The following is a 16,493-nucleotide window of genomic DNA, read 5'->3' on the forward strand; positions in this document are numbered from 1 at the left end:
GTGTTGTTTGAGTTAGAACGAGCGCTGTAGTGTGTGTGTGTGTGTGTGTGTTTTTTTTTTTTTCTCCAAGTCACAAAGATATGCCTTTGATTATAAATACTAATGATTATCCCAGTAGTGTTAATTTTAACCCTTCGCTGTGATAAGCACACAACTTGAATCACCGTCTGCATTAGAGAGGCTTTTAAAACCTGGTAATTAACACTGACTTGTGTTAACAAGGCTTTTAAAGAGCCTGTATTTATGAATTTATTTTAAGGCAACCAAAACAGCAGAGGAGTTAAAAGCTTTAAGCTTCTGGAGTAGCTTAGTAGTCATGGAGCAAGGGTCATATCAGCTGTAAACACCACAGTCCTGCTGCCTCCCTGGTCAGATCTGAGGTTGATGATATGAAGCTGAGGGTTAGTCACACTGTTCAAACCTGCTCGTCAGATCCCTGCCTCACAGTATCAGAAACAAGCATCAGGAAGAAGCCAAACAATACAATCAGAACCGTATCAGCGGCAAATGATACCACATATGTTTATTAACCTGACAGGGATTAAGCCTAGTCCTGGATTATATCTTTCTTATTACAATTCAAAATGCAGTGTAGTCCAGTCTGAGTTTATCTAATCACAGCGCTGGACCTGTGTTTGTGCGCAAGGTTAAAGCAGCAAAACAGAGAAAGAGAACAGAGCGAAAATGGCTAAAAACCAGAGCTTCTGCTCCTAGCTCCTCACTGCTGTGCGCTCGGATCAGGGGTGAACAGCGAGCGGCTCATTATCATTTAAAGGAACAGGTGCTGAAAGCGGGCGTTCTGAACAGGGATTCTTTGACGGGGGAGAACGCTGCTGTGGAGCTTGTGGGGTTTTGTCCAAAGCAGGTCACAGACAATTCATTAAGAATCAGAGCTGCGTTCCACTCTTGAGAAGAGGGTGAATATGTTCCTATAAATAAATAATTAATTAAATTATTAAATAAAAGCTGAGAGCCCTGACACAGAGCTTATTTCACCAGCTCAGAGTCTGACACTTTGTTATTACTGAACACACTCTCCTCAGAGTGCTGTCCATGCGTTTATTAGAAGTTTTCGCTCTCTGTAACCCTGTGACACATGTTCATAAAGAGACACCCTGCACCCTGAGCATGCTGGGAAACCGCTGATTACACCCAACTGTCTTTGACTTCAGACGGCAGGAGAAATCGATTCTCCAAGACAGTTTATGTACACACACAGAGGCCTGTCTTCACCGATCAGACGTAACTAAGCTCCAGACACACAAACACGCTCAGCACGCTGTCGTTTCTCCTCCCGCGGGTATTAACACATCCCTCAGCCCTCCGAGGGCCCAGAGGAGGCCCTTACTCTCACTACCACTAATTAAAGCCCAGAACTATTAAAGCGTGCCATTGCTCAGGCAGCCTAAAGGATCTAATGGAGCTGCTGGAGCTCAGACGGGAGGGAAGTGAAAAACACGGCGGGTATAATTAGCCATCTCCTGCAGGGAATTAGAGCCGGAAAATCAAAAGTTAGACATGTCTACTCAGTTTAATTGAATTTTTTTTACATGTAAGATTTTTAGCAGTTTTTTATGTCTTGACTTTTTTTTTTTTTTTTTAATTATTATTAAAATCAATGTTTTGAAAGGTGTTTTCCAGCCTTCTTTGCTCCTTAAATTGATTAAAAACAAATGTTTTTTTTCACAAGCTTGTATCGCAGCAGGAGCTCTTTTTTCTTTGACGGTCAAAGGGCTCCAGAACGAGATGAGGAGACAGCTAATGGAGTCTTAGCTCAATTGTGGAGCTCCGAGCAGCCAGCAAATCTCAAACGCTGATTTGGAAAGGAGCGGCCGAAGCAGTGTTGAAGTAATTTGGAGGCCTCTTTTCAATTCCCTTTAATTTAAACTTCCATTTGTGTGAGAAACCTCACGGAGACCAAAGCCTCATTTGCAGTCATCCCTTGTGGCCCATCTTACTAAGACTCAATAGGAAAAGTGTGTGTGTGTGTGTGTGTCACACATTAGCTGAGGGACTTGTGGGAATCTCTTGTTGCTCCGAATCCCTGTGATATTTACAGTCATTAAAGCCTCTGTCAGGAGCTGCACTGTTTTGACGGCTCCAGTAGTTCAGTTTACCAACAGTGAGTGGAAAGTCATAAATATTAAATAATATTCAATTAAAGCAGTAGTAAATATCATGTTGTGTTATAGGGCAAATATGCCTCTAAAAATAATGTGGGAATTGCCTGAGCTCTGTGTAAGAAAATATCACTTGTTCAATAAATAAGTACATTAAAGCAACACTAAGTAAGATTTGGTATTTTTGCTCCTGGCCTTTTGGGAATGGGAGGGAAGTGGGCTGGTTTCTTACCCTCCTCCAAGAGTTACATAGTGCAGTTTCTGCAGGGCTGAGCCTGGAGTAGCAATGATAGAGACTCTGTTCTCCCTGTTATAGCCTAGTGGGTCATCACAATGATTCTGAAGCTGTAATTTTGCAGTGAACATACTACATACTGTTTCATTAATGTGGGGGGATGCTAAAAGTGATCTTGAGTTATTCAGTCATGGAGAGTGATGACCCCTGAGGTGGTCTCTCTCTCTCTCTCTGGAGATGGAGAGGGTGGAACTTGATTAGGGAAAAGGCAGTGGTGTTCTGTACAATGTGGTCCATAAATACACCACCACAGCTACGTGGCTTACACATCTTTAGTAAATATGTTAACACAAAGCTTGTGGTGATGGGTTTGAAGCTAATTTGCATGTGGCACACTTCTGTAATGTCAGTGGTGTTCTGTAATCTGCTCACAGCATGGCTCTCTGAAAACAGCTCGAGATTGTGGCTGGTTTTGTGGCAGGATGTGTGTGTGTGAAGACCAAACATGCGTAACGGATTAAAGTTTCTGTATGAGATCTAGAGTGAGTCTGACAAGTGTGAGTGAGTGGATGCATGTTGTAATGATATGTATTGAATCTTAATGGTTGCGTTTTGTGTAGAAGTGTGTGTGTGTGTGTTCAGAAGCTCATTCGGTGGCAGTTAGATTTTCTTTTCTGGGAGGGCTTTACCTCCATTTTGCTGCGAAAATGTGGTTGCATTTAGTCAGGAGCATCAGTGAGGTCGGGTGCTCATGTTGAAGAAATAAGGCACACTGCTTTGGCTCATCCTATGCTTTTCTGTCTAGATTCTGGAAGCTAAGCTGTGTGCATGCGCAGCAATGATTAGTGTAAATATACATAATTTTTTAAAGTGTGTGTGTGTGTGTAAGGCCACTTAGTTTTAACCTTGAGGTGAATCTGTTTGTTCAGCTAATAATCTATTCATACTTGTCTCTACAAGTCAGGTACAACAACATGTGTGAGGGAGAGAGAGAAAGAGGTTGCATATAAGGGTTGGTGGCTGAGGGCAGAGTTCTGGCTGCAGTTCCTGGGTCATGTAACACACACACACACACACAAAGGCCCAGCGGCGTGAGGACGTGACAGACTGCATCCACGTCCAGATCAACACACAGCATGATGACAGATATTAAACAGAGCGTGTGTGTGAGAGTTAGGACAGCTGTGTGTGTCTGTGTGTTTGACCGTAATAGCAGATGAGTTTGTGAGAGTTTATGTTGTGTGTATGACTATGGGAGTGTGTGGGTGGTGCTGTGTTTTTATACATTTTATAGGACCAGATGTCCTCTCAGTGATAGGGGTATCTCACATTCTGTGGTCCTGTAGGACACTTTGGTGGTCCTCACAGCTTCCGATGTTTTTATTTACTAAAGTAAAAATGTGTAATGATTTACTTTTGGTCAGAGAGGTTAAGGCTAGTGTTAATTAGCTACAGTAATCATTATTTCAGTCCTCACAAGTATAGCAGACCCAGAGTGTGTGTGTGTGTGTGTGTGTGTGTGTGATGCACAAGTATCATGTCAGTGTGTGCTTGTGGAAATAAACATTGTGAGGTTGAGGCCTGTTGGAGAGCAGTGTTTATAGAGATTAAGGGTTTTCTTCTTTTTATTGTTATATTTTATTATTATTATTATTATTATTAATATTAAAAGCCATCCGTTTTGATGTGTTAGAGATTAAGTGAAGCACTGATTAGTTTCTAAGCTTGAGGGATCATGTACATTTTTCACAAATTAGTCACTCAGTACTACTTCCTAACTGGCTATATTTGCATATTCATGTAGTGAATATTGCTCTTTTTCAAAAGAAAAGCCCCTATTTCCGAGCTGTTGTGGAAGTGTAGAATTAATGGTAAATGAGGAGAAGAATGAACCCATAATTTATAATAAATGAACCCAACCTTATTGATGCTGGGAGGGAAGGTTATAGCCAGCATCATACATTCCTCCCAAACAAGTCAGAGCTGAACCCTTTATCAAACCATCCATCCATCCATTCATTCCTTCAGTATCTGTAGAAGCGTTTCATCCTGTTAAGATAGCCGTGGTTTCTGGGCCTATGCAGATACACAGGGCACAAGGCAGGAACATGCACTGCACAGAGCTGCAGTCAATCACAGGGCATCACACACTCACCCAGTCATCCCCACACACACCAACTCACACCCACTCCTCTCTGGAACAAGGTTGAGCACACAACAGAAGTAGCAGTTTGTGTTCTCCTCCAAGAGTCTTGAGCTGTAAAGATGCAGTGATCCAGAGCACGCACTGGCCTTCTCTCTTCATTTACGTTTTCATCCAGTATTTCAGGTTATGGGAAATAAAGTTATTTTGTCAAAACGCTTTGTTTAAAACCAGTAAACTGACCAGAGAAGGCAGCGGCGCCTGATTCTACATTTTTGTGATGCTGATTAGTGGCTGTTTGCTTTCACTTGTTTTTTTTAAATTCACGATTGAAGATGTTCAGTTCATGGCCTGGATACTTTACTGTTACTGTTTTTTAAGTTGCTTATTTGTGTTTAATATTTGGCTCTTATCTGTGTTGCAGGTGCTGGAGAGTCAGGGAAGAGCACCATTGTGAAGCAGATGAAGTGAGTGACACACACACATGCATGCCTTGATTTTAAATTGCATCTCTTTCTTGAACTCTTTATGCACCCTTTTCATTCCTCATGATGTTTCATAGCAAATAGTCCCAGTCCTGTATGGTGGTCTTTATGGGCAAGCCATAATCTGCGGAACCTTGTGTACATCTCTTTCTTCCTTGAGTTGTCTTTTCTGTGTCCTTCATTTCTTAACGTCTTTCTTTTCTCCTTCTCCAGATTTGTTCTGCACAGTCCCTCTCTCCCTCTCCTTTTCCTCCATCCAACAGAGCCCCCCCCCCCCCCCCCCACACACACACACACACACACACACACATACACATACCACATACCACACACACTCTCTTGTTCTGGAGCTTGTCCAAAACAAAGGCGTGTTGCATAACCCTCACATCCCTGTGGAGTTACAGAGACACAAGACACACAGTGGAGAAAAGATTAAAGCTACTTTGTTTAAATCTCTCTCTCTCTCTCTCTCTCAGGATCATTCATGAAGATGGTTACTCAGAAGATGAGTGTAAGCAGTACAGAGCTGTGGTCTTCAGCAACACCATCCAGTCCATCATGGCCATCATCAAAGCCATGAGTAACCTCAAGATTGACTATGAGGACACTTCAAGAGCTGTATGTATAAATATGAAATAAAAATGTGTATATGAAATAAAAAAGAAAACTGTTGTATTGTATAAACATTGTTAAAGTTTTAGAAACCCCTCTTCACTCCCCTGGCCTTGAATGGAATCTAAGCTGCAAAAACAGGCTGTTTACAGTTAGTTGGTATTGTGATGTCATTTACGATCCTTTGCCTTTTTATCCAGTTGCAATTTGGTTACAAAGAACGTTTCCACATGGAATGAAACAGAATGCAGTCAGCCAATCAGAACTGAGGTCATTTGTATTGATACACATATATATTGATATTAATATTGATATGCAGGTCCGGTGCTGCATAGAGAGATTATATTCCATGTCCCCTGCTTTTAGACAGATCTCTAGAGGAACACACACACACACTCGGTCCCTTTAAAGCACTACTTCTGTTAGTGATTAAGTTTGTGAGCTGAAGACATGAAAGCCCTGTATTGTTCCTATGTTAATGCTGTGTTTTACAAATCGAATCAGAAAATGAAAATAACCTCAGGCCAAAATTGACCACATGCTTCTGACTGACAGAGAAACAGAGCAAAGACACCGAGTGTTTTTGCAGATATGTTTCCATTCATGAACTGCACAGTCTTCCTGCTTCAAAACCTTGCTTTAAAATTCAATGGAGTTAAGTTTTTGAGCTAAGGGCCGGTTAATGCTTCGCCAGCAAACAGCATGCTCCCTGTAATGAGTTTGTGTGTGTGGTGGATTGTGTCATCTCTCTTCGATATGAGACACAGACCAATGGTTGGACGTCTGAATGTGGCATGGTCCATGTAATAGACCTGTAAATGTCCAATTAACCAGCAGATTTCCCTCGTTAACCGTGTAATTACTGAGCGCTAATGGATCTCAAAACCCACAGTCAATCTGTCTCACTCTTACCTCTCTCTCTCTGTCTGTCTATAATTCTTTAATGAACCTTGGTGACTCGGTTTGTATTTTGTCTGCCTTCTGATTTAATGCTACTGGAATCTGTCATTACTTTCCTGTTTTCCCCTTTTCACATTTATTCTCTCTCTCTCATCATTTGTCCCCTAAGGGAGGTACATTTACAGCCTGAATGAATGAATTGATCCTGGATAATGGTGTAACTGTTTGTTGTGCTTTTCCAAAGGCCTCAGTGTAAGAAAACTGCACTATACACTATAGTCAAATCTGTTTTAGTCTAACACACATACACACACACACACACACTTGCTATGGCTAGTGTGGATGTTAAAGGGCTAATACTGTTATGATTTTTGAGTAGTATGTAAATATCTGCCCTATGATGGACTGGCGTCCTGTCCTGGGTGTGTTCCTGCCTTGCGCCCACTGATTCTGCGTGGGCCTCACCAGGGTGAAGTGGTTACAGAATATGAAAACTGCTAAGATGTCATTGTACTTTAACAACCACAGCCAAACCTTTGCTGTGTGTGTGTGTCATGCAGGACGATGCAAGGCAGCTCTTTGCACTGGCTGCTGCAGCAGAGGAGCAGGGACTTCTTCCCGAGGAGCTGTCTAACGCCATCGCCCGACTGTGGGCAGACGGAGGGGTCCAGAGTTGCTTTGCCCGCTCCAGAGAGTATCAGCTCAACGACTCTGCTGCATAGTGAGTATGCACACACGCATGCGCACACACACATGCGCAACACTTAATGAAGTGCAACGTCCAGTGGCCCATTGGCCCATCATTCAGTGGTGTTGGCAGCCAACACAGGTGTCTGTTAGATCAGCGGTCCCCAACCTTTTTTGCACCACGGACCGGTTTCATCTAAGACAATATTTTCACAGACCAGCCTTCATATGCTCAGGCCTACATTTGCTCGATAATCGTTAATGACGTAATCTAATAATAAATCATCCGCAGTGGTCTTATGTCAAATGCAAACATCAACACACAATAAACAACCTTTTGTTCATACATTAATAATCAACAACATCTCTGTAAACAAAAAATATTTATTTTTGAACAAAAATCCTTTCTAATAAGAAATAATTATAATAAAAACCTAAACTCGATTCAAGTGACAATACTGGTCATTTCTCTATAAAAGGGTGAACACGTCAATCAAATAAAAATAATGTCAATTAGAGAGAGCCCTGAGCTTGTTTCTCTGCAACGAGCCGGTCCCATCTCGGGATAATGGGAGACAGTGACACCCGAAGTGTGTTCCGTACGTTCAGTCTGTTCCGTAGTTTCGTTTTGGTTGCGGTCACTGCAGAAAATCCTGCTTCACAAAGATAGGTGGTTGGAAATGGAAGCAGGGCTTTCAATGCTTTTTGGGTGATCTCAGGATGCTCTGCCTTGATTTTAACCCAGAACACTGCAACGTCCGTGGGTTACGCATGTATGCGTCTGTGCGTCATTCTGCACAGAAGTCACTTTTCAAAATAAAACATCAACATTTAGACTGATAATCAATTAAAAAAAGAGAAAAAATCACTCGTTCTGTGTGGCCCGGTACCTAATGGCCCACGGCCCGGTACGACCCGGTGGTTGGGGACCGCTGTGTTAGATGACATGACAGATCTGGGCAGTTCAGAAAGAAGCATTCAAGCTTTGTCTGCATTTATCCACTATGTGATTTGGGGAAGTTTAACATGGATATCTCTTTAACCCTCAGTTTCCTAAAGGTTCCTACAGCTGTTAGTCTGAAAGAGTGTGAAAAACTGGGCATGTAGATTTGAAGGTACATGTGTATATAACAGAAGGCCAGTAGATTGGTTGTGTGTGTGTGTGTGTGTTTTTATGGCTGATGTGTCTGGTTGAGTGAAGTAATATTAGGTGTAACCTGCAGCACTTTCCCTCTGCCTGTTTCTCCCACATCCAGCCTACAGCTTTGCTTGAGCTTCCCAGAACTCTCCTGTGGCCTAATTTAGCTCCAGAGCAGATTTTCATATTCTCTCTCTCTCTCTTTCTCATTAGCCTTTATCTGAAAAATAAAGCTGGTGTTGGAACAGTTTATTTGACCGAGTGTGTGTGAGAGAGGGAGTGTTTACACTTCACAGCTTCTCCTCTGTAAACTGTAACATGCAGCATATGCAAATGAATTCATTAGTTTATTTAGATGGACTGCTGCGCTACGAGTTACAGCTTCATTTTTCGTTTGCGTATAGGCGGTGGAAGTAGAGAGGATGACGAAATGAAAGAAGGTTGGAGGGAGTGGGAGAAACACATGGAGATATGAGTGTGTTCTGTGCCGATGGCAAGACTGTAGTTCAGTTGGTCTGTTTTGATTAGTATTTTTTTTGTCTGCAGGGTATTTTCCAGGGAGGAGGTGTGTGCGGTTTCATGGTGTTTGCAGCTATACACTGTACCTCCCTCCACACCCTTACCTCTTCCTGTGTGTGTGTTTGAGTGCTCAGATTGACCTTGGTGTCAACAGAATAAACCTAATGAAAAATTATATTCACTGCTCATACATTTGAGCCTTTCGTTCTACCACCACCTAAATATTTTTTTTTCATTGTAGTAAGTAAATTGTATTTGTTTAGCACATTTAAAACAACACTATGTAATGTTTTTTACATTATAATTACAGCTTCAATATGGTGTTGATGCTTTACTCCCCTGTAATAGTGAGAATAGAGCCTCTGTCATTGCTCCTCCAGGTCTGAAACTGCACTGTGCAACATTTGAAGGAGGCTAAGGAACCACCCTTACCCCACTGATTTTAATACAGTATTGTAAGAGTGAATTACACTAGGGGGAGCCCCAGGAGCAAAAAAAAAACAGATCTTACCTAGTGTTTCTTTAAAATCGAAGTGCTTTAAGTGAAGACAAAGGGGGGGCCAACCCCGATTCTCAGCAGGATGAAGCACTTACAGGTGATGATGATGATGATGATGATGGCAGTGACGATGTTGTTGTGATATAATTGACTCCCCAGTTTTCAACAGGCTGCAGAAGCAGGGAGTAGCGAGTCAAATTCATGCTTTCGTAAAGCAGGGGAAAAAAATCACCACACAAAAATATGTTGGTTTGGGCCCGGGCCATGCTGTCTGTAACCATGGCAACAGTGACTTGGTGTCCGCAACAGTTATCAGGGAGGAGTGTGTGTGTGTGTGTGTGTGTGTGTGTGTGTGTGTGTGAGTGAGAGAGAGAGCTTAAAAATCCTTATATTTAATATGTTTAAAAGGTTTCTCTTGGCATTTGAGTGACGCTGCGTGCGGTGGAGGAGGTTGGTGTGGTTGATGTATTCACTTCTTTAAATGAATCCCTTCACGTTTAGGGTATTACATTACATTACATAAAGCATTAGCATCATAACAAACTCCTACTGGATTTATCTACGTGCTGGAAAAGAGAAATTGTATGTAGAACAAGTGTTACTGGTAGGATCTCTCTCTCCCTCTCACCCACTCCATCTTTCCCTGCTCCCTGCTTTCTTGCCTTTATTGATCTCCTGTGTTTTTATTGTATCAAGAATTAGATGAATTCACTACTTACAAAGGATGTCTACAAACCTTTGGACATGTATATCTCAGTAGAGAAGGAAAGTGATTTCCACTTTATTTTGGCTTGAATAGAGCAACAATGGGTTGTCAGTGAGAATGAGCTTCTGAACACTGCAACTGCTGTCTTCACACATTCACAATCCTGTGAGCATCCGTATTCCAGAAATCAAGAACCATTTAATCACTCTGTGTGTGTGTGTGTGTGTGTGTCTCTGAGAGAGAGAGAGAGAGCGCAGCTTGGCATTAGAGCTATTGTTCAGCACTGATTTGCAGTTCAATCAAAGCTCCTTCCAGTTTTTGTCCAGCCGTGTGTGTCCGTGTGTGTGTCCGTGTGTGTGTCCGTGTCCAGTGTTTTACACTGAGTTAATGCCAAAGAGAGAGAAAGATATGTAGAAGTGCAGGCGTCTCCAGACATCATCTGGATTACCAGTGACGCATGATCTCTATTGTTCTTGATTCTGCACAAATAAAGGATAAGCAGAGGAAGTGTGTGTTTGTGTCTGTCAGATTTTTGATTTGCAAAGAAAAGTTCTCCCATAGCAGTGAAATTATGAATTATTTACAATTGTGCAGTATACCTTTTCTCATAAAGTGAGAGAGATAATCAGAAATGTTGCGTCTGCATGGCTGCACGTGACTGCATGCTTTTTCAGTCCTCAGTACTTCATCAGTTCTCAGATTTTCTTTAATTTCCCCATAAGAATTTTAGTTGCGTTAGAATGTGCACTTATTTGTAATAATTCTAATCTTGTGTTTCTCTCTCTGTGTCTGTGTGTGTGGATTCTCAGCTATCTGAACGACCTGGAAAGGATAGCCAAGTCTGAATACATCCCGACACAGCACGATGTGTTGAGAACCCGTGTGAAGACCACCGGCATCGTGGAGACACACTTCACCTTCAAAGACCTCCACTTCAAGTGAGTGGGAGCATATGCTACTACTACTACTGCTACTATTAAAACTACACACAAGGGTTCTACAGGGTTTTTTTTATTAATGGAAATTGTTCTTTACTGAACCTTGAGCACCTAAAGAACTTATTGCATGATTAAAGGGTTCTTTGCATCGTAAAGTGGCCTTCAGAAAGGCACCAAATTGTTCTTTTATTGTTAAGATGTCAAGCTTGTTACAATAAAAGGAATAAAGATTTTTGGTGCCAAATAGACACCTTTTTAATTAAGATGCTATATAGAACCATCTATAACACTGATGAACCCCTTCATGTTGCAAAGACCCTTTTAATCACACAAAAGTTTCTAATTTTTTGTGTACTACTAATTTTAAAACTGCTAGTGCTATTACAACTACTACTAACTATAATAATACATTTTATTTAAAGCACATTTTCAGGACGAATGCTAATTTATAGAATTTGAATCACTTTATTGGCCACTGTGCTTACACACAGAAGAATTTGTTCGCCGCATTTTAACCCAATCCATGCAGTGAAACACACATTTACAAACACTGGTGAACACACGTGCCTAGTGTGCGGACGGTGGACAGCCCTAGCCATGGCGCCCAGGGAGTAGTTCGAGGTTAGGTGCCTTACTCGAGGGCATTTCAGTCATGACCTGCCAGCTCTGGGGATCGAACCCGCCACCTTCCGGTTACAAGCCCACTTCCCTAACCACCAGGGTATAATATTTCTGTTTTATAACTCCTAGAGTTTCATTTATATTGTAGAAATATACTAATTGTAAAATGATAAGTGACACATTTGATTTGTCTTAAGGACAAGAATTTATCATTAGCCCCAGGTGTGTGTGAGAGTGAGTTAGAACAAAGACTTGCAGGTGCCCTGTGGTCTAAGATGGACAGATTAAGTGACCACAGATAGATACGTTCCTCTGCGTTCATCAAAATAAGTTGTACCAACAAAGTGAGTCAACGAAGTGCCTCCAGGTCAAATACAGTTTCCTCATTTACTTACAGTTGTTACTGTCTCTGCTTCCAGTAGTTACTTTGAAACCTTATGACACATGGCGGCAACGGCGTTGTTCGGTGGTATGCCAAATTTGGACCACATCTGGTCACATCACATTATTCTGTTGATTCCCTGAGTGAGAATAAGTGAAGATGCCCTCTACGGAGAACACACCCCTGCACGTTTTAATCACAAACACTGGTTACTGTGAGAGAATAACACCCGGTGTGTTCATCACATTTAAGTTGGTGCAGGGTTTCTATTTATTCTCCAAATGATAGACTTAGGACATACACTTTGTTCCTGGTGAAGTTTGTGTTAAAAAGTATTTCCACTGAGAAAATCAACATAACGTGGAATTTAACCACAGGAGTCCAAACGTTTGCATACGACTGGAATCAAGATTCCGATGAAGACTCTTTGGGTGTGTCTCTGTGTCTGTGTGGTGTTAGTCACAGCTGATCTGAACAAGCCTATAGTTGTAGTGTCCAGAACAGGGCAGTGACTCATTGTTAGAAGTGTTGGTTCTGAGAGTTTGGCTGCTGGAATGGTGTCTGAATGACTCAGGTGATGTGTGTGTGTGTGTGGCTGATAGTAAAACAGCTGAACTGTTTGAAGGCCTCAGTGTTTGATGAAGTACAGAGAAGACGTTAGAACCAGAATCAATCAAAAAAAAAAAACAGACGAGTGTTCATCACAAAACTAAAGGATATCTGTCTCCTTCTAAAAGCCAGGAAAATTTAATATCTGCGTCTGGGTTTGTGTGTGGGGGCTTCATACGGCAAGTATGTGTGTGTGTGTGTGTTTGAGCAAGAGAGTGGATAGTCCAGGGGAAAAACATTTCTCAGGAATGGCATGCAGCTTCCTCAGAAATGCTGATGTGATAGCTTTTTCTGGCCTCTTTAACTCCTTAAATTGAGTTTTTCTGAGAGAGTGAGAGTGCTAGAAAGATCGGAAAGTGGTATCGATACAGGGGTAAGAAAACAAAGAGGAAGAAAAATGTAGAAAGAGTTGGAGGGAACAGTTGGAGAAATAGAGATCAGGCAAATAAAGATGGAAAGATTTTGTATTCACACAGAGAGAGAGAGAAACAGGACAGTGAATGAAAGATGAGAGACGGAACAGGAAAGAGGGAAGGAGGTAGTTGGTTCATCACTCCGTCCTGTTGTTTATGAGAAAAGGGTCCTGTAAGCCTATGAAAACAGCAGATGGATGGGATTCTGTAAAAACACAGCCTTTTCCAAAACACAGAAAGAGCAAACAAAAGCAGACGTTAGTTAATCTCTCTACCGCCCGCTTTCTCTTTTTTTTTTTTTTTTTTTTTTTTTTTTTTTTTTTTTTTTAATCATCTACCATTTCGCCAAACATGTGCCTACTGGATAAAACACAACAGAAAAGAATTTAAATGCTGATTCAGTGGCATTCACAACATTTGTGTATGTGGTCACAGCACTAGGACAAGGGCAAGTTTAAAGTCCTCATCTATTAAACCCCTAAAAACTCATCTCTCTTCATCAAAATGAGAGGTTTACAAGTTATTTTCAAAATACGTCTTCCCTATACCTTAATGTGTGTTAACTGTAACTCAGCACTTTCATCTTCCTTCTTTGCAGATCTCTGAATATTCAATAAGCCCCCACCTCTATTTATCGAGTGTGTGAGATATGAAACCATGTCATTCTCAATCTTTGTTTTTGAGACACTGTGGTTTCAAATTAGAGATGTTCATACAGAAGGCAGTACTGCTCTTGAATTCAGGATGTCTTCTAGTATAAACGTTACGCATTGTTTACTCATCGTGTTGTTGATGATGACTCATTGATGATGTTTGGGACTGAGCCCAGCTCTGTCATCAGTTCAGACAGATCAGTAGCGTTCGTTCCTTCCTTGTTGCAGCATCCAGCTCTCGCAGGATTTTTTTAGTCGGCCACCAATCCAAGGCCCATTTTAAACCTCTTCAAACGACCACGCCGTAATTTTACGAGCTGCCATTGTGATATCTGCTGTAGCTGGAGATTTTACAGATGGAGAGTTAGTGCTGGATGTCTGCATTGCGTGGTGTAGAGTGACGACTCTCTCTGGACAATCGGCGCTCTGCATGGTTTAGTCCCTACTTGGCTGAACCACGAGGGAACAGGGGCTAAAACACCAAACCTGTTACAGGACCAAATTAACCTGATGGAGAAGCCGAAAAGACGAGTAGAGTCGTGCTGAGCAGGGACAGTGCAGCAGAAAAGTGCCCTATGTGTGTACTTTGTGAGTGTATGTAAATGAGAATGATAGAGTGATAGTCAGGGTACCAGGGACTCCAGATTGAATAGGAGTCTCTCTCAGTTCTTGTTGTATCTTTCTCCCTGCCCCTGTCTATCTTTCTTTCCTTCTCTCTGTTCTTTCTCTCTCTCTCTCTCTCTCCCTGCGCTGAGTGTATCCAGGCAACAGCACCCACACCGAAATGCCAACAAATGCCACTGAAAATGTAACAGGCAGAGGGCTGATCTTACACACAGCCCAAAGGAAGAGGAAAAGGAGCGGCGAGGGAAAGGAAATCCCTCCTCTCTTAGGTGCAGGGCAGGCCAGGCCCGTGAGCACTTAGAGACATACCAGCACTTTGCAGTCTGCTCTCTTTCTTGGATGATTGGTTCTGAATCAGGAAAACACTCAGACTCATCCCAGGGGTATAAGATGGAGGTGTTTCCCTCCAGAAAAAAAGATTAGCTGTGGTGTTGTTCCACTGCTCCACAGGCCAGTTTCATGCTCTTCTAAGGAATGTTAACAAGCAGGACCTGTGTCCACAATGGGTCACTCTAGTGGAAGAGCCTGAATCCACTCACGGTAAGGGGTGTCTACAAAATTTTGGATTATTAATTAAGTCTAAAAATACCTCTCTGTCTCTCTCTCTCTCTCTCTCTTTCTGCAGGATGTTTGATGTGGGGGGTCAGCGTTCCGAGAGAAAGAAATGGATCCACTGTTTTGAGGGGGTCACTGCCATCATCTTCTGTGTTGCCATGAGTGCCTATGACCTGGTGTTAGCTGAGGATGAGGAGATGGTGAGTCTCGCTTTGAAATCTTCAGAGGAATGTCAGCCTTCACTGGACATGCATCAAAAGCCGAACACAGTATTTAGCCGACACGTTTCTGAGAACTCGCACCAGACACGACACATCAGTGTCACGTAAAAGGCAGCGTGAAGTAAAGCACGAGTGACTGTGCGCCCACTCCACACTGATATCTCTCTCTCTCACATGCTCTCGCCCTCTCTGTCTCTCTCTCTCTGTCACACTCTCACAGAACCGGATGCATGAGAGCATGAAGCTGTTCGACAGCATCTGTAACAATAAGTGGTTCACCGAGACATCCATCATCCTCTTCCTCAACAAGAAGGATCTGTTCGAGGAGAAGATTGCACAAAGCCCACTGTCCATCTGCTTCCCCGAGTACACAGGTACTACGAAAATCCTGCTCCAAATACTCAGTGACAAGAGTTCCCAGGTCCAACAAATGGCTGACTCTTAAAGAGCAAAAATAGTTTTACTATAACTATTTTACTGGTGAAATGTTTATCAATTCTTAACACCTTTCAGTGATCCATGGTGTAGACCAATGCCCATTGTTCTGTTTCTTTTTCCTTCTTTCTTTCCTCTGTCTCATCATCTCCTGTCCTGCCGTCTCCCCCGTTCTGCCCCTGGTCTGAGTTCAGGCGCCAATAAATACGACGAGGCCTCCGAATACATCCGCACCAAGTTTGAGGATCTGAACAAGAAGAAGGACACCAAGGAGATTTACTCTCACTTCACCTGCGCCACCGACACCAAGAACATCCAGTTCGTCTTCGATGCCGTCACCGACGTCATCATCAAGAACAACCTGAGGGACTGCGGACTCTTCTAGAGCAAAAGACTCCCGAAGGGCCGAGGTGAGGCTCTCACTCGCATACGTAATGAGCCACTTAGTCAGAGCCACTGTGAACTGCCACTTTACAGTTCCACACACTGCACACTTACTACTACATACACAGCACTGACACGTTCCGTCCACTCTTCCTCGGTTTATATCCACTACAGACACTCTGTGGATGATTAAGTCATTCACAGGCTTCTCTTTTATTTGTATAATTATTGTTCTTTTCATTTATTTGGTGTAATTTGTTGACATGTAAATATCCTTCACGGATAAATAGTTATCTGTCTCTCTGTCTCTGTGTGTCTCTGTCTGTCTCTCTCTCTGTCTTTGTCCCTGTCTGTCTGTTTGTTTGCCTTTGTCTGTCTTTCCATCTCTTACTCTGTCTGTTTGTCCACGTCTCTGTGTCTGTCTGTCTCACTCTCTCTCTGTTTGTCCCCATCTGTCTCTCTGTGTGTCTCTGTCTGTCTCTCTCACTGTTTGTCTCTCTGTATGTCTGTTTGTTCCTGTCTGTCTGTGTCTCTGTCTGTTTGTCCCCGTCTGTCTGTGTGTGTCTCTGTCTCCCTCTCTGTCTGTCTATTTGTCCCCGTCTGTCTCTCTCTCT

General features: G+C 42.4%; 1 protein-coding gene across 1 annotated transcript in view; it reads left to right on the top strand.

Annotated features, from left to right (window-relative positions):
- The window catches only part of gnai2a (guanine nucleotide binding protein (G protein), alpha inhibiting activity polypeptide 2a), a 58,714-nt gene that overhangs the window by 40,846 nt on the left and 1,375 nt on the right, over positions 1–16,493 (top strand). Inside the window, exons 2-8 of the mRNA XM_066670358.1 lie at positions 4,923–4,965; positions 5,460–5,601; positions 7,056–7,216; positions 10,854–10,982; positions 14,910–15,039; positions 15,281–15,434; positions 15,690–15,905. Of these exons, the coding sequence (XP_066526455.1) occupies positions 4,923–4,965; positions 5,460–5,601; positions 7,056–7,216; positions 10,854–10,982; positions 14,910–15,039; positions 15,281–15,434; positions 15,690–15,880 (950 nt within the window). The 3' untranslated portion in view covers positions 15,881–15,905. The remainder of the gene's footprint in view (positions 1–4,922; positions 4,966–5,459; positions 5,602–7,055; positions 7,217–10,853; positions 10,983–14,909; positions 15,040–15,280; positions 15,435–15,689; positions 15,906–16,493) is intronic.

The sequence above is a fragment of the Hoplias malabaricus genome, chromosome 5 (assembly GCF_029633855.1).
Source record: "Hoplias malabaricus isolate fHopMal1 chromosome 5, fHopMal1.hap1, whole genome shotgun sequence".
In the NCBI taxonomy this organism is placed as follows: Eukaryota; Metazoa; Chordata; class Actinopteri; order Characiformes; family Erythrinidae; genus Hoplias; species Hoplias malabaricus.